The 18774-nt window shown below is 40.9% G+C and overlaps 1 protein-coding gene and 1 long non-coding RNA gene across 4 annotated transcripts in view; one reads left to right on the top strand and one right to left on the bottom strand.

Annotated features, from left to right (window-relative positions):
- The window catches only part of GTF2I (general transcription factor IIi), a 138727-nt gene that overhangs the window by 63466 nt on the left and 56487 nt on the right, over positions 1 to 18774 (top strand). For all 3 annotated transcript variants that reach the window (XM_068268535.1, XM_068268537.1, XM_068268536.1), the window contains exons 14-19: positions 1531 to 1589; positions 1734 to 1805; positions 2863 to 3046; positions 9137 to 9189; positions 9819 to 9890; positions 13149 to 13332. In XM_068268535.1, the coding sequence (XP_068124636.1) occupies positions 1531 to 1589; positions 1734 to 1805; positions 2863 to 3046; positions 9137 to 9189; positions 9819 to 9890; positions 13149 to 13332 (624 nt within the window). The remainder of the gene's footprint in view (positions 1 to 1530; positions 1590 to 1733; positions 1806 to 2862; positions 3047 to 9136; positions 9190 to 9818; positions 9891 to 13148; positions 13333 to 18774) is intronic.
- Positions 12952 to 15374, bottom strand: LOC137546271 (uncharacterized). Its single transcript, XR_011026210.1, has 2 exons — positions 15140 to 15374; positions 12952 to 13282 (listed from the first exon to the last, which is right to left on the bottom strand). It is a non-coding gene; the product is annotated as an uncharacterized lncRNA (long non-coding RNA).

Below are 18774 nucleotides of genomic sequence, written 5' to 3' on the forward strand. Positions count from 1 at the left end.
TTCATGCAGATTGACGGAGTAAAGGCAGAGCTACTGCTCAAAGCTCTGCCTCTACAAGGAAGTGATCCCCTAATCTTCCCCAGGGGATGTCAGGGGGATTAATTGAGATTTCAGCCACGAGGATGCAGCGTTTCAGAGGGGGCATTCATGCTTAACAGCATTGTAAAATAAAAACAGTGTTTTCTGGAGGGTTCAGACTCTCTTTAAGTTTGCAAGCTGTTGATGGTCACCAGAACTGCTGTGCAAACAACTAAAGCATTTTCCCTTCTTTCCCTTTTTCCCCCTACTCCTCCCTCTGGAGAAAATCTGGCACAACCCACTGTGACAAGTGTGATGTCATGGGGGGATGTAGTCAACTGCAATGTCTATGTAAGCCACATGTCCCTTGTAACTGACTGTCCCTTGCCTGTGCTGCATTTCCTGCCCCATACCTTAGATTGTAAGCTTATTTGGTGGGCCTTTGTGACCTGACACTAATGATGCCACACTTGTCTCTGCTAGAGACAGCTGAATGGCTGTCTGAGGGGAAACCGGAAGAGAGGGCATCAGCTGTTTGTGGTGTTGATGCTTTACTTTAGATCTTTGTAGCAAAAAAAAGAAAAAAACTATTTTTGCAATATAGTTTTAAATGCACAATTTTATACCTTTATTAATTGTGAAATACAGTTATACATTTTTTTCCCTGAACGTTTTTTTAGGTTTAAAGTCCTGAAAAATAGCATTCCTGTACATTACTTAAGGCCTCAATCCAATTCAAGATAACGATAAACGTACAATAAGGAGTTCTAAGTAAAATCACAATTTTATTTGCTCCAAAGTTAAAATGTTTCAACTCACATGACCAAAGATGGAGGATTTTCTACATTTATTAGCAAGCACCTCACTGAAGAATTTTTCAGGGTTTTTGTTTTTTTTCAGTAATATTTATGATATGATAGAAACAACTAGTGCAATCATGTGTATCAGTAAAGCAGGGTTCACACTTATTAAAATTTGCATGCAAATGTGCAACAACAATTTCGCTGTAAATCTAATGAAAGTTAATGGAAAGTTAGAAATTCAAACTTCTGTTAAAATTGGTGAAATACAGAGCAACCTAATAAGTCTATGGGCCTGATTCACAAAGCGGTGCAAAGTGTTTGCACGCCTGTGAAAATCCCTTTATCTAGGCGTGATAAAATTAAACTCGCGCGAAATTCCGCGCGCAAAGTTTTGCGCGTGCAATCGCCCGGCGCACCGCGATGTGCCCATTAAACCCTATGGGCGCTGCGCGCGGAATTGCGCGATTGCGTGCGCAAAACTTTGCGCGCGGGACTTTGTGCGCGATAAAGAGCAAAAGCGGTGCTAACTCAGCAGTGCACGGCTTATCACGCCTAAAGTCTTTTAGGCGTGATAACTGAGTTATCACCGCTTTGTGAATCAGGCCCTATGTGTGTTATTGCAATTACACTTAAGTGTTGAATAAACTTTAAGAAACACAATCATATTCAGGCAGTTAAGATTTATTGAAGTCTATATTTTTCTTTGTAGACCTGAACTTCTGAATACTACAGCAGAAGCCTTGGCATTTGCTAGATCAAACTCAGGAGGTAATTTACTTATTTCCTAATATTTCTATACACATCAGGCATGAGTAAACTTATTTATACCTCCAAACCTTTAAATAAGGTATTTTGAATGGTTTGGATACTATTGGTAAAGTTTAGCTCTTCTGTTACATTTTTCTGTTTCAGTGAAGGAAGAGTGGTATACAAGAATAACAAAATTAAGGAAAATAGTTGACCAGCTATTCAGTAAGAAGTTTGGTGAGTGTTGTCTTTTTAACAACAATATTTTTTTTTTTTGCTGTTATGATTTTGAACTAATTTGGTAACATTTTTCAGATATGATTTACCAAATTATGTTATGTAGAGCCACTGGGATTTGCGGGGCTCTGGGCCTCAGTGATACATTATAGCCTTACATTTTGGACAAATGATGGCCTGCTATAATATCTTCAGCTTTAAAGTAAACCAGAGATGAATATAATTAAAGAATTTATACTTACCCTGGGCTTCCTCCAGCCCCATAAGCACGTCTGAGTCCCTAACAGTCCTCTCAGCCGCAATCATCCCCAGTAACTTTAGCCCCGGGTAAGTATTAAATCTTTCGTTTTATCCATCTCTGGTACAAGGCAATACTCTATTATTTAAATACCAAAAAAAAGCATATTTTCAGAAAGAGGATGTTACATAGAATTGAAAAGTATCAGTTTAGCATGAGAAAGTGCATAAGCTGTGCCGGTATAATGCTGCTGCTTTTGATGTACGGAAGTCTCCTTACTTGGAGCCCTCATTTAATCAAATTTGAATGATGATGTTCAGCAGGTTGTACCACTCACAGCTGTTTACATTTCTGTAGCATGGGGCTGCCTAAACCTTTAGACCCTATTAAATACAAGTAGGGTTGTCCCAAGAAAAAAATGCTGGTGGAATAATGGTGCAGCTACACAGAACAAACAGTTGAGAGATTGCTGCTTCCAATTCAGATGGAGTCCTGGGTCTTTTTGCTACATTATAGACCAGTGAGGCCGCACATCAGTCATGGACCAGTTTGAAGACCTAAAAACAGAGAATAAAACAAATTTAACCATATCTGCTTTCCACCTCAGTTATCACTCCTGCAGCACAGAGTTACGCCATTGTATCGCTTGGCTGACATGGCACCGCTGATTACATGTAAAAATGTACTGTTGGATCTTTTGCTTGCTCTCAATTCATATTGATTGTAGCCCAGCAATCCCGTCCAGATGCTTTTTAAGATATTTGCAGAAATAATAAATCCGCAGATAACAAGTTTGTCTTTTTCGTTTTGTGTCTGCAGCTGAAGCTTTAGGAAAACCGGGGTCTATGCTTGTACCTTACCAGAAATTTGAGGCTAACCCCAGTGATATGTATGTTGAAGGTCTGCCAGACAACATCCCGTTCAGAAGTCCCTCCTGGTATGGGATTCCAAGACTGGAGAAGATTATTCAAGCTGCTAACCGCATCAGATTTGTTATTAAAAAGTAGGAGGGTTTGCTTTATAGATATACATATTGACAGAAATATACTTTGCACAATTCAATTTTTAATCATCTACTTTGTTAGGTATCTGTGAGAAGTAAAGGTTTGTAAAGTATTGTATCATACAGCCTTCTCATTGGGATATATATTATTGCAGGCAGTGGGTATATGCTCAAGTCTGGGAAATGTATTTACTATGTCTTTATTTAGGTAATCTCAGGTCTCTGACTTTGACTGACTTTGGGTAATTGGCCATCATAATGAGTGCAACATGTGGTCCATTGCACTGAAGCATGGGGGAGTGATGGAGGTGATCCTCCATCACACTGGGTGCCCAGTAGGTTTATAGAGAACCACCAGGAATTGTGTGATGGGCAAAAAAGTAGTAATCTCTACAGTAAATCCATTTCCAACTGCAGAATTGTCTTCTTTTCCCAAATCACTCAACAAAACTCATGGACCTACTTAGCTTGCACTATTTGTGGCCAAAAAGCTATATTTAATTTGAATTCAAAGGCTGTATCTGGTCTATGCATCAGTAGTTCTGGATGCTTCCTAGATATACAGTAATAATTTTTATAGCTTTACCAACTATCCTGTTCTGAGGCTTGCTTGAGAAAACTCACTTCAGGTCTGATACTTACCGAAGTAGAGGGATTGCTCTGAATAGTATAGAGCAGGGGTAGGGAACCTATGGCTCGGGAGCCAGATGTGGCTCTTTTGATGGCTACATCTGGCTCACACTCAAATCATTAGGGGTGGATTCGCTACTGCTGTAGCATGCACTACTAACTTACTCGTGCTACCCCAAAACGAACAGCTGCTCCAATTGTCCCACTTTGGACCCTGTTAGGTCCAGTGACTTTGTAGAATGTGATCGCCTCACTGTGATTGGCCCAATAGGCTGCCTGTCACTTGACAGGCAGCCTATTGGGCCAAAGTGCGGGGATCTCATCCTACAAAGTTAATCAACCCCAAGATCAGCTAGCTAATTGTACAAGCTGTTAGTTGGTATTTCTTCTGTCTGGTTCTCGGAAATTGGTGATGTTGCTGAAACTCAAGAGAAGCTGAAGACATGTCTGACACTTCCGCTGCCCAGCAGATCAACTGTATACACATCACCATGGCAATAGGGACATGAGCCCTACTGACCCAGTTTGAAACATATTGCATGGCTCTCACGGAAATCGACTTTTAAGTGGCGTTTATGGCTCTCTCAGCCAAAACGGTTCCTGATACCTGGTATAGAGCCTCCCCCATTCATCTGTCCAGCCTGTCATTGCAGTGTTCCTGGTTGTAGCTATTTCACGGAATAGCTGTACGGAACTCCTCGGGCCACCTTCGGACCTACTTGCCTCCCCGAGTAGTTTCAAGAATGAGTTCATCAATACTGGGCATGTATGAACAGGTCGAATAACTACAACCAAGGATGGTGCTGCAACACTGAACTTGACAGAGGAAAAAGAAGGCTCTATACTATCCAGAGCTGTCACTCTACTTGGTTTACTACATGATGTGATCCCAGAAGTGTGTACATTGTCATGTATCTTGACAATATTTAAAAATGATTGAGCAGTTTGCTAATGTACATGAACTTTTTGTCTTCAGTTCAATTTCCTAATCACTAGTATAGTAGGAAGCATGCTGAAGGCGTGTGTACACTAGCCATCTAGCCACTAGCCAGCTGTTATCAAATGTAAGAAATACTGTATATCACCAGCAGAGGAGAGGTGAAGTTTGCTCATGTGGTTGTCATTGTCCATATCTGATTTGTTGAATAACCATTGTAACAAGGTAGCACCTTTTTTTCTTTTATTTTTCTTCTTAAACTATTTAGTTGCATTAACATTTAATACGTTACGCCCTCCTATTGACACACACACACTCACACTAGCACACTCTTTCTCTCTCTTTCACAAATTAAGTTCTGATTAGGATTATTTCTACCTTTTACCATTAGAGGGCAGCAGCTGATCTCTCTAACTTGCGTGTAGATGCTGAAAGCTGCATCTTCCCTATGGACTGTAGATGTTTTTGCTTGACACAGAATTTTATGATATTTCTGTTGTGACTTGCAGAAGACAGATATGCCTAGATTTTGTATGGTTAAGGTAGTTTCTGTTTTGTTCGTTTTTTTTTTTTCTTTCTGATTTTCCTGACATATTTAGGAACAGATATATCTGATGAGGTTTATTGACCATAGTTATCTGAAGTAAAATTATCAGTTGAGTGGACACCTCAGCCAAAACTCCTTAAGTGACCCTTTTGCTTTCCTCTCACAATAGCCCGGATGCACTAGACTTTTTCATGAGCCATCACTTCTTTTTTCACCTTATGTGTTTAATAACTTTCCAAAGCTTAAAATAGAGATACGTTCTCAAAATATATTGTTCAGAAGTAAATAAAGCATGATATCACATTTTACTTTCTTTTTACTTATTTTTGCCTCATGGATGCTGAAGAGATGTTACTTAATTAAGGTGAGAAAAGAATAAGTGACAACTCATGAGAAATGTTTTGTGCATCAGATACAATGGTTAATGCTTTAGTTCAGCTTAGCATTTTTAATGCCTATGATGGTATTTTTGCATTAATTAGCAATACTCAATGTTTATACTTTTTTGCAGTAAATATCTTGATTATGCCTGTCTGGCTGCATACTGCAGATTCTGGGAATGTTGCTATGACAATGTAATGTTACTAGACAGAAGGTGTTCTCCTATACCATCATCGCCCACACATTAACTAGTCAGAGAGGAACTGGGAGTAGGCAGCAGCTTGTCTTTTCTTTTGAGCACTAACAACCTTCCCTAACTCACCTCCTTCCTGTGCTGTGTCTGTGAGATTTTTTTTTTATGGCTAGCCTAGAACTGCAGTTAAAGCAGATTCTCATATTGATGAACTTCTTAGCTGCAGTGCCAGCCATAAAGAGTTAGGGCCCTTTTCCATTGGGATAGTAATGTGAATACGGCTACCTCGCCGCATTGCATCACTTCCGCTATTGGCCGCGTCACTTCTGCATCTAATGTGGAAGTGTCAGGACGAGATGGGGAGCGGATGCGGCTGTGTGAGAATCTGCAGCATGCTGCAGATTCTCGGATCACTCTGCACACTATAATGCACTTATTGGAAACTGTTCCATTGCCATGCATTGGGCTCAGGACACCCGTGGTGCGATGTGGCTATGTAGCCGCATCGCACTGCATCTAATTGAAACGACCCCTAAACCCCTCAGCAGCAGAGAAAGGAGCTGGATAGGGAGAGGGATGTTGACTGGCTGTGGAACCAGGGCTGTGGAGTCAGTCTGAGTCGAGGAGTCAGTCGGAGATATTTTGGGTACCCGGAGTCGGAGTTGGAGTCGGTGATTTCATAAACTGAGGAGTCAGGAGTCGGATGATTTGTGTACAAAATCCACAGCCCTGGTAAGTATTAGACTAAGGAGTCTGAGTCGGAATCAGAGCCATTTGGGGTACCTGGAGTCGGAGTCGGTGGTTTCATAAACTGAGGAGTCAGAGTTGGAGTCGAAAGATTTTTGTACCGACTCCACAGCCCTGTGTGGAACACCCCCTTTGCTGCCAACTGCATGCTCTCTAGAGGCATTTCAGAGTCACGTGACAATATTTTTCCAAGGGAATTTCTGTGGAACAGCAACTTCAAGTATGAAAATTGTGTGATTAATAGCAAAATCTCATATTCACCCTTACAAACAATGGAAATTGTGTGAGGGTAAATTATGGGTTTAATGATTTGTAGCTTTCTTCTCACTTATGTGGATGCTAGAAAAAAGACTCTCTCTTTGTCATGTATTAGTATAGCTGTGAATTAACACAGGTATTGGTTCTATCTAGCACTGCGGGATGCCTATGCCCAAGTTCTTAAAGCATTTCTAGATCCTGGGCTGGTATCTCACTTTGCACACTGTTTCAGCAGTGTGCTTTGATTTAGACCTAACAGGACTGTTAACTACAAATGCCTTACTGACTGAAAGCCTTACCTGTGGCAGAAAACACCATTTTGAGACCATCTCCGCTGATAATTTAGCAAAGGTACAACTGTCTATGCTGGATCTTCTTATGTGAGTGATGAGTAAGCCCATTGTTCCCCTCCTTAACCTGCCAACTGGAAGCCATTCCCTTGGGCACTGCACTCTCCTCTGTGCTGCATTAAACAATACATGTTGCTGGACTGCTGAGTGATATCTCTGTTTTACACTTGTGCCTGCAACTGTTTCCCTAGCAGTGCAGTTGCAGTTGCTATGGGCAACAGTTATTGTGTGTATGTACCTTTTGAGTTAAACTCCAGCTATTTTTTAATTTTTCATCTTTATTCCATTGCATTTTTTATTTTAGCATTGATTAGAGTGGGGAAGGGTTAGAACCTCTGTAAAACATTATTGGTATCTGGTTAGGGTTTTTTTTCTCAGTTTCTGCTGCAATAAAACGGGACACAGAGTAACAAAGTGGAAAAGGGGAGTCTCATTTACCAGTACACAGTCAACATGATTTGCACATTTTGGTTCATATTCGATTTGATTTTTCTCCAAAGTTTTCCCCTAAAATATATTTTTTCTTCTTATCTTTAAAATGACTTTTGCAAATTGCAATTGAAAAAGTACTGCAAAGTATGGTATCCTCGTCCTTGCCGGTGGCTTAAAAGGAATTTTATTTATATTGTGAAAATATCTCCTAGGAGAAAACTTTGGAGAGAAAGTGAATTGGATCGGGCCTTTTTACTCACCCAAATCTGCAAATACTATCCCAACTGCAACCTCCACTTTCCACATGACCCTCTGCTTTCCTCACCTAGAAACTCCTCCTCCCATTTACAAATACAGGACTTTTCATGTACCTCTCCCCTCCTCTGTAATTCCCTTCCAATACACATCTGTCTCTCGCCAAATCTTTCAGCCTTCAACAGTACACTTAAATTTTTCAGACAACCAGGCCACCCCACATTCAGCCTCTGACCAGCTGTGCTCCATTCTAAATATAGTATACATACACAGCAACCCTGCATGAAAGCCTTACGTATCGCCCTGCATCTCGTTTCCTCCCTATTCTTTAGATTGCAAGCTTGTGAGACTAGGGTTCTCTCCTTTTTTGTGTCTTGCAAGTTGTGGCACATTTTGTTAATCGTCATACATTTGTCATATTTATTTTACTTTTTACCAGTGTCTGTATATTTTTGTATACCAACGTCTGCGTTTTTATGTACCCATGTCTGCTTCTTACTCAGTACAGCACCACAGAAAATGATGGTGCTTTATAAATTATTATTAATAATATACACTTAACTCTTGATTGTAGACAAATGTTAATTTATAGAGGTCCCCTTGTTTTGTGGTACCACATATACTTGAGTGTAAACCAAGATTTTTTTGTTTCTAAAATGCTTTCCTGCCCCAAGCAAAAAACAAACAAAAAAATCATATGAGGTCCCCTCTAACATAGCGTGTTCCCTAGTGGCTTGTGGCCACTTGCCCTTCCATAGCTTTTTCTGTGATGTCTAGTGGCCTTTTGCCCTCCCATAGCGTGTTCCTTGGTGTCTAGTAGCCACCCTCTCTTTCACTTAGTGTGTTCCCTGGTGTCTAGTGGCTGCCCGTCCCCTCTCACCGCATCTCCTTGCAGAGTATGGGCAACAGAAGTGGTGAAACAGCATCTTACTGGATCTGGGGACAGACACAATGAACCTGGTCTCTGTGTCTTCCTTTGCATCGTATTCGACCTGTATTGTTTGTAGCTCCCACCTTACGTCCTGCACAAACTACAAATACTAGCGGGTGAATCCGATGTGAAGGAAGATATGGAGACCCAGTACTGTGTGTCTGGCCCCAGATTGGGTAAGATGCTGTTTCACTGCCACTGCTGACTGTACTCTACAAGGGGACACTAGGAGAGAGGGCGAGCCACTAGACCACCAGGGAGTATGCTATGGGAGGGCTCCCAGGAAGCCTCACATTAGGTTCCCTTTAAACACACTGCAGGGCTTGAAAGGAATTTATAACCTTTAGTACACTTTATATTTGGAATGCTGCTGTGCCCTTGTCTTTCTTTTACCACTTAAGTGCTGACTTTTGCTGCTTCTTTTTGCAGACCAGAGCTGCTTACACAGGCAAGCCCAGAAGTTGCTCGAGAAAATGCAGGAGGTACATGTGACAAAGCTTGATATTTATAAGTATGTAGTTCATCAGTGGCAAGGGAGACATAACTATACCCTTCACTATTGTCTTTACTTCCTATCACTTAAAAGAGAGTCTGAAGCCAAAATAATTTGCTCTTTTTATTACCCACTTATGTTAAGCAGTAAGATCAAAGCTTATTCACAGCAACAGCGTGGCAGAACGATGTATTTATCCCGCTGAAATCCCGTGGCAAAATTCTCCCTTCACTTCCTGGAGGAGGCAGAGCTTTGCGCAGTAGCTCTGCCTCTGCTCCAGTCAATCTCCGCCTCTCCCCGACCCTCTGTCTTCTTTCACTGAGAGGGGCGTGGAGAGGTGCAGATCGGTAGAGATTGACTGGACTGGAGGCAGAGCTACAACGCAAAGCTCTGCCTCTCCCGGGCAGCAAAATCCATGACCTGGAAATTTGTGGAATTTTGCCCCGGGATTTTATACGGATAATTACCTCTTTCTGCCGCGCTGTTGTGGTGAATCAGCTTTGATTTTAGAAGTGGGCAATAAAAAGAGCAAATTATTTTGACTTCAAACTCTCTTTAATGACTGCATAAGTGAATAATTATACGATAGACACATTATGTCTATGGTTTTTTTTTTAGCTAAAGAAGACTGGAACATTAGAATTACCAAACTAAGGAAACAGGTGGAGGAAATCTTTAACACAAAATTTGGTAAGTTGTGTGTAATTCTTGTGGTTCATATTACTAGAGTAACTAACCCACCACTAAACCTGTTGCTAGGAAAAAATATAAGATGATATTTTACCCTTTGGTAACTGTATTTAAAGACTGTCACCTTTTATGACTAACGTTAAAGTAAATAGCAAATTAGAGGATAATCAAACCTGTGTATCAAGGTTCAAGTTTGTGTTATTGTCAGGTTTTATAAAGAGAAATAGTGAATCTCTCTACCCAGGAGCCGATTGTGGGTTTCTTCAGATGCTGCATCCCAAATGTTGCCTTCTTTCCCTAGCACACATTCATCAGAGGTTGGAAATCGACCATCTCTGCACTATAGAAACATGTCCTCCCCTACCCCTAAGATTGTAAGTCTGTTTGGCAGGGCCCTCCTCCCCATGTGCTTTTCTCTGCCACCATATAGACTCAGTGACACATGTACTATATTTGTCCATAAATTGCAATCTCTGCACCATTGTTTGTTACATCACTATTTTGTGTACCATTGTTTATGCTTGAATGCCTTTTTGTAGCATTGTGTAATGTTGTAATGTCTGACTTTTTTTACAGTGCTGCATAATATGTGTGCACTATAAATAAAGTTTAATAATAACCTCTCCCTCTGCAAGTGTCAGTTGTAAGTACTGTTGTTACTTATCCTTGCCATATATATAGACAAACTAAAGTCACTGAGTCTCAACAGCTTTAAGTGGATAATTTGCATATTCAGTAGCGGTGCATTATGGGTAACTACAGATGTTCACTTAAAGCTGAATTATTGCAAATTCCTTCTGTTTTAAGAAGGCAAACACCACTAAGCATTGCTTTTTGGTAGGAGGGCTTTTCGGGCTCTTTCGGGCCCCTTATACTTTCCTTGTGGTTTTGGGTCACCCCGAGCTGCTTGGTTATTGTGTTGAGTTCAACAGTGGTAGTTTCACTTTAATGAGACAACTATTACATGATTTAGCCAGCAGTGGAATATTTATGCTCAGTGAACTTGCCAATCTATAAGTCAGTGCAGCAAAACTCAAGGCTTTCTTGCTATTGTCATCTTTTAATCCCTTTCCTTGAACAAAATAAGAAATAGTTACATAGTTACATAGTTATTTTGGTTGAAAAGACATACGTCCATCGAGTTCAACCAGTACAAAGTACAACTCCAGCCTGCTCCCTCACATATCCCTGTTAAACCAGAGGAAGGCGAAAAAACCCTTACAAAGCATGGTCCAATTAGCCCCAAAAGGGAAAAATTCCTTCCCGACTCCAGATGGCAATCAGATAAAATCCCTGGATCAACATCATTAGGCAAATATTACTTGTGAATATCTTACATTTGTCACTCGCAGCCAGCTCTTACAGAATGTTACCAGAACAACTGAAAGATCAGTTTATAGAACCATACATATGGAGGTTACACTCACTTCCATCTCGTGACAGGGTAATCAGGATCATTCACTTCTCCATTCCCCATAATCATTGCATTACTACTTTTTTTTAATAAATATGAATAGTGCCATCACTCATAGGGTAAATGTTGAAATAGGCAATATTTATTGGAAGAGCAAGTAGAAGAAGTGACCACAAATACATACAACCATTTAAAATGAATCGTGGAGCTCTCCACACACCACAGTCACTGCCAGCAACCATACCACTGGCCCTCATACCAGTACCGATCTCACACAAACTCTGTGTCTTTAAGTTGACAGGGAGAGAGAGGCACATAAGCTATAGAGTGGCAGTGAAGTACCAAGCTGTAGTCAGACAAAGATACAGTGGACTGTTCTCACCAGAAATTCAGGGTGCTTGTGACGGCAGAGATCTTCACCTCGTATGCACACAAACTTGACCCCAGGGCCAAATTTACCATAAGGCACTGTAGGCACATGCCTACAGACGCCTGGTGATGGAAAAGCGGCTCACTCCCCTCCCAGAGAAACTTCCCTCCTTCCCTATGCAGATTCCTGATGAGAGTGTAAATGAGAGGTTACTCACCCTGCTCTGGTATGGGTTTGTGGGTTCATGGACGGCGAAGTCTAAGGTGCCAGGACATCTGTGCCTATAGGCTCCTGTGAGGTAAATCCGGGCCTGCTCACCCCTCCGGATGCTGCGTCAGCTACAACCTGTGGAGTTGGTGGAATGCTCCCCAATAATGTAAGCCGTCGGAGGATTACAGTGGTACAGAGTGAACCTGGATGGCCTTCACAGATTGGCGAGTCTCCCCTTAGACTCTATTGGAGACCCGGTGGAGTAGTTGTCTCAGCTGTTGCAGCATCCGCAGGAGTGAGTTTGTGTGCAAGTCCTGCGTGATGCAGGTGAAGATCTCTGCTGTCACAAGCACCCTGAACTTCTGGTGAAAACAGTCCTCTGTATCTTTTCTGACTACGACATGATACTTCATTGCCACCTTATAGCCTATGTACCTCTCTCTCCCTGCTGCCTTTAAGACACCGGAGTTTGTGTGATACCGGTACCGGTATGAGGGTGAGTGGTATGGTTGCTGGCTGGGATTGTGGTGTGTGGAGCACTCCACAATTCATTTTAAATGGTTTTATGTTTATGTGGTCACTTTTTCTACTTGCTCTTTCAATAAAGATTGCCTATTAAGCATTTACCCTATGAGTGATGGCACTGTTCATATTTATTAGTCTCTTGTTCAACTGATGATATCGCTCCTGCAGTTCTGCAGTTTGTAGGAATTTATGTGAGGTTGAGATTGTGCAAAAAATTGTTTTCCATTACTTCATTTTTACTCTCATCACCATCCCCATGCATACTTCTAATGTACTGTGTGTTGTTTTGTCTTGGGATGAAAGCCCCACACACACATTAGAAAGAACTTAAACATGCTAAAGCATGGCAAATCTTTAAGTGACAGCTGCTTACTCCACCTGCTGGAAGCCATCTCATCATGCATCGGTCCTCCTTCCATGTCCATAGAGGCAATACACGTTGCTCAGGTATACCAGTATTGTCCGCTGCAGTGTTGAGCTCGATCCTAACTGTCAACATTAATAGTGTGTGTATGCATCTTTAGCCTCCAACAAAACCTAAACATGTTTTATCACTTTATTTTGTACGATAGTTGTTTATAGACCTTTTATTATGGTAAAAACCATTAAACAGGGCCACTGTATATACAGATTAACAGGCCTACTTGCAGCTCTGGTATGTTGTCGCTGATGTTAAGATGTTGCCAATAGCTGTAATAACTGTGGTAAACTAATGCTTTAAGTTTGTTTTGTTGTTTAGCACAGGCCTTGGGTCTGCCAGAACCTGTGAAAGTTCCTTATCCAGTGTTTGAGTCCAATCCTGAGTTCCTGTATGTAGATGGATTGCCAGAAGGAATTCCATTCCGAAGCCCTACATGGTTTGGGATTCCACGACTAGAGAGGATTGTAAGAGGAAGTGTCAAGATCAGATTTGTTGTGAAGAAGTATGTACAAATAGCATTTCTAAGTTTTACACATCCTTTTTTTTTTTTAAAGCATCATAAAAACATTAAATGGTTAGGGCTTGTTCACACTGCAAGATCTTTTTAAGCATTAGTGATTTAAAACTCTTGCTAATGCAATTCTATGGGTGATATTTATAAAATCGCATTGCTCAAGTAAGAACTGTCACGTAACGTTCTTGGGGAGCATGAATCCTCAGTGTGGCCAGATGGGCGTGTGACAAGAACACACACGGCATTACAATAGCAAGAGCTTTTAAAATCACAAGCGCTTAGAAAAGCTCTTGCTCTTGCTGAACCAGCGCTTACTCGAAGTTATTGCTTGGGATATGATCATTTTCTGATGTCTGTTTAGATAGGGGCAAAAAGCTAGAATGATAGATAGTTAGAAGCTACCCACTGGATTATTTTAGGTTAATAACTGTTATATTTCCCAATAGTAAGAGCCCTTTTGTTGCTTTCCCACTTGGTTTTAGTATAGTACAGCTAGTCATGGCCTCCTCTGGCCTATTTGTTAACCTAAAAAACAGTAACGCAAGACACACACTCACGAACACACACACACACACACGAACACACACACACACACACACGAACACACACACACACGAACACACACACACACACACACGAACACACACACGAACACACACACGAACACACACACGAACACACACACACACACACACACACACACACACACACACATACACACGAATCTATGTAAAATAAAATAATAATACAGCAGTCAGAGCACTCTGCCTAGTACAAGTGTTATCCTCTGACAGTAGAGCTGTACATAATACAAAGAAACAAAAGTGTGGAGAATTCTGTAGATGGGTCACCGATACTGATACATGTTCATTTGATTACATACACAGAAACCATAAACGGGACGTTCCACACTTCCTTTTTCCATAATTACTTTACCCTAAGTATGTATCACTGCTCCTCATGCCACAAACCAACAGAATACAGGGTAAAACAGTACAACTTAAACAATACAACAGTTAACAACAATACAACAGTTAACAGAAGTAGAACAGACTAATTGTTTGCACGTTTCAGGGCTGCGCACAATGCACTGCTGCACAACCATTTTCAGGCAGCCCTTACAGCCAACAGTCCACAAAGTCTACCATTCATGACTATAATTAGCAGCCAAGATGCATCGGGAAGATTGTGTTTTGCATTCAAGGCCGGGACAAGGCTTCCCAGCACCAGAGGCAGAGATTCCAAAGTGCCCCCCCCCCCCCCCCCCCACCCAGAGATAATTTAGGCAACTATAGGTGCCCATGTTAAATTCTATTAAATTCTGGTAGTCTGGGCACTGGGGACACACAATAGCTCTGTAGAGGAACTCTGTACATCAGGGACAATAGAAAAAGCCCTGGTGGAGTTTTTGTAGCTGTGGCGGGTACTAATAGTGGCGAGAATAGCTATGGTGGTATTAAAATCATTCTGCCTTCTTAATCTCAAGTATGCTTTAAATGTATGACACACACACACACGCACGCACGCACGCACGCACACACACACACTGTACATATATACACACACACTGTATACACATGCACGCACACACACAGTACATACACACACATGCACTGTACATATACACATATACACACACCTGCAATGCTCGCAATCTAAATCCCTCATCTACTCTCGTTTCACATGAGGGCACTGCTGACTGTACTGAGATTACATCACATCTAGTCACACACGCAGCTATTTGATGTGTGTGTTTCCCTCTCTGCCTCTTTGAAAGCCCCCTCCTCCACCATACCTGCTTCTCCACGTGATAACAGCTGGGTGGTCTTCAATGAGCAGTGATTGGCATTCACTGCTGCCTGAATTGAATGCTAGCAGGGGGTCCCTGTCCCTCTCCACTGAGTTCAGCTAAATCGTAGACTCACAACTGCAGTCCACAGTGACAGGCAACTCTGCAGGAAGCCGACACCAGTTCCGTTTGCAGCAGAAGTTGGCTTCCTGCTGTTGCCTAGCAACCCAGTATACACAGCCATGCCTGTCATCTGTTTGATGACAGCGGCTGTTACAGCTCAGAGCAGGCAGGCGCTCTTTGCCAAATAGGAAAACGCTGAGGGGACTCGGGGAGATCATAGAGCAGGAGGGAGAGGTCAAAAGAATGGGGCGGCAGGGAGTTTGCAGAGGAATGCGCCCTCTAGGGGAAGCGCTCAGAGGCTGCAGACTGTCCTGCCTCTGCCTCGTCCTGGCCCTGCTTGCATTATAGTGTGAAAAAGCCCTAAGTCTTATCTCATGCAGTTAGAACAATCTTGATGCTCACGGTAGTGGTAGTCAAAGACTGAGAAGCCTCCAAAGCAAAGTAAACTAAGTTTATAAACTCCTTCAGGCACTTCCTTTTATTCTGGTTAAATCTGTTTTTATTATGGTTATTAAAGAAACGTAAAAACAGCACATACACAGTTAAAGAGAAGACTATAAACCCTGTACATTCCAGATAAAATACAAACCATAATGATGCATCTGATAATTGCAAACTGTATGGTGTAACATACCTCAGAAACTAGAGAGAAAAAGAGAAGAGAAACAAAGTCCAGCAAAGAAGAAGAGAAAGAAGAATAAAAAGATGGGAGGGTCTGGGGACTGGAGCCAACTTCTAACCCCTCATCAAGGCGAAGACTTAAGAAAAGAACATAGAGCAAAAAAGTAGGAAATAAGAAAGGGTAAGGAAAGTCAGAGCAAGCAAAAAGACAAGAAACAGAATCAGGACAGAACAAAACAAACACATAAGGATCCTCAATCAATAACTACGAAATTATGTAAGACAGCAAACCTCACTTAACCAGTTCACCCCCAAGGGTTTTTACCCTAACGGACCAGAGCAATTTTCACCTTTCAGCGCTCCTCCCTTTCATTCACCAATAACTTTTTCACTACGTATCACAGCAAATTGATCAATACCTTGTTTTTATTGCCGCTAAATAGGCTTTTTGGAGGCGATATTTATTTTCAGTAATACCTTTTCTTTTTATGCATTTTAAAGGGAAAAACAAGGAAAAAAATGAAAAAATACACAATTTCTCCATTTTCATCCCCTATAGTTTTAAAATAAACACTGCTAATGTGCATAAAACACACACATTTTATCTGCCTATTTGTCCTGGTTGTCACAATATATAAATTATGTCCCTAGTGCAAAGTATGGTGACAATATATTATTTGGAAATAAAGGTGTATTTTTCCTATGTTGTGTTTTTTGTTTTCTCATTGCATACTACCAATGAATTCAAGCCCTTATTTGCAAATATAACAGTAGTTCACCCTCATAGCATATATATTTTAAAAGCTGAGTCCCTAAGGTAACTATTTATGCATTCGGTTTTCAATTCTGTCACTTTTGGTGTTTTTTACAAGTGTTTTATTTTGGTACAGAGTATATGGAAATAACAGTTTTATTGCTTCTCATTCAGTTTGCCAAAAAACAAAAATCAAATGACATATGCATAATCTCTCAAACACCCCAAATTATCTTCTCTTGCTTGTCACGGTTAAAATGATACCCTATACACATCATCAGATAGTGTTTTGGCCACATAATACACTGTTAATCATGAGCAGCGCCAATGTATTTTTCAAGGCCATTTTTTGCACCAGAAACAATACAGTCATACTTTCCTAGAAAAACCCCTGGTGTCTCAGAACATTTGATATAGGTCATAAATGATACCATTCTGAAAACTAGAGAACCAGACCTACCCAAATATACATATTTTGTAACATTTGCACTTTTGCGGTTTTGATGAAATTGCACCGTAACTTTGAAAATGTTTTTTTTTTACAGTTTTCTTTACTTTGGCATGAAAAAACAATTCAAATGACATATGCATGATCTCTCAAACACCCCAAATTATCTTCTCTTGCTTGTCATGGTTAAAATGATACCCTATACACATCATCAGATAATGTTTTGGCCACATAATACACTGTTAATCATGAGCAGCGCCAATGTATTTTTCAAGGCCATTTTTTGCACCAGAAACAATACAGTCATACTTTCCTAGAAAAACCCCTGGTGTCTCAGAACATTTGATATAGGTCATAAATGATACCATTCTGAAAACTAGAGAACCAGACCTACCCAAATATACATATTTTGTAACATTTGCACTTTTGCGGTTTTGATGAAATTGCACCGTAACTTTGAAAATGTTTTTTTTTTTACAGTTTTCTTTACTTTGGCATGAAAAAACAATTCAAATGACATATGCATGATCTCTCAAACACCCCAAATTATCTTCTCTTGCTTGTCACGGTTAAAATGATACCCTATACACATCATCAGATAATGTTTTGGCCACATAATACACTGTTAATCATGAGCAGCGCCAATATATTTTTCAAGGCCATTTTTTGCACCAGAAACAATACAGTCATACTTTCCTAGAAAAACCCCTGGTGTCTCAGAACATTTGATATAGGTCATAAATGATACCATTCTGAAAACTAGAGAACCAGACCTACCCAAATATACATATTTTGTAACATTTGCACTTGTACGGTTTTGCTGAAATTGCACCGCAACTTAGAAAATTGTATTTTTTGACAGTTTTTTTTACTTTGGCACACAACAACAATTCAAATGACATATGCATAATCTCTCAAACACCCCAAATTCTCTTCTCTTGCTTGTCACGGTTAAAATGATACCCTACACACATCATCAGATAGTGTTTTGGCCACATAATACACTGTTAATCATGAGCAGCGCCAATGTACTTTTTAAGGCCCTTTTTTACCAAATGCAACAATGTAATTCTTTCTTCTCAAAGCCCCAGGAGTGTAAGACCATTCAATAAAAGACACAAATGTTACCATTCTGAAAACTAGAGACTCAGGCCTACTCCGTTGCAAATAGAATAATTTAAGTGAGGCCTAAATCACTATCCATAACATGAATGACAGATACATTGGAACTCACCATTGCAGGTCTAGCAGGATGGAGAAAGGCCAGAGGTCATACGCCAAGGCAAGCCAGTGGTCAGAAGATGGGGGGTGGTCTGCAGAGTAAAGTCTTGTGGCGAACACTCTCGCCTTGCAGCAGCAAGTCCAAATGGGAAAAAAACTATTTGCAGGTTGTAGGAGTCTTGGGTTTCCTCTAAGCTTCTGGGTTTCCTCCCACATCCCCAAAAAAGGTGGTAATGTTAACTAGTGGTAATTGTGAGCTCCTTTGAGGGACAGTAAGTGGCAAATAAAAGTAGAGAGGAAAAAGTCCAGTGAAAATTTAGGGTAATGAAGAAGGAAAAAAAAAAAAAAAAAAGTCTAATAGCTGCTGAGGGTATGGTATGCCTCAAAGCAGCCGGCAACGCAGAGTCCCGGCTGTGAGGGGCACTTTGGGCAGTGGTATCTGCTGTCTTTCCGCCTCTTGTGCTTGGTGCACAC

The sequence above is a fragment of the Hyperolius riggenbachi genome, chromosome 2 (assembly GCF_040937935.1).
Source record: "Hyperolius riggenbachi isolate aHypRig1 chromosome 2, aHypRig1.pri, whole genome shotgun sequence".
NCBI classification, from domain to species: domain Eukaryota; kingdom Metazoa; phylum Chordata; class Amphibia; order Anura; family Hyperoliidae; genus Hyperolius; species Hyperolius riggenbachi.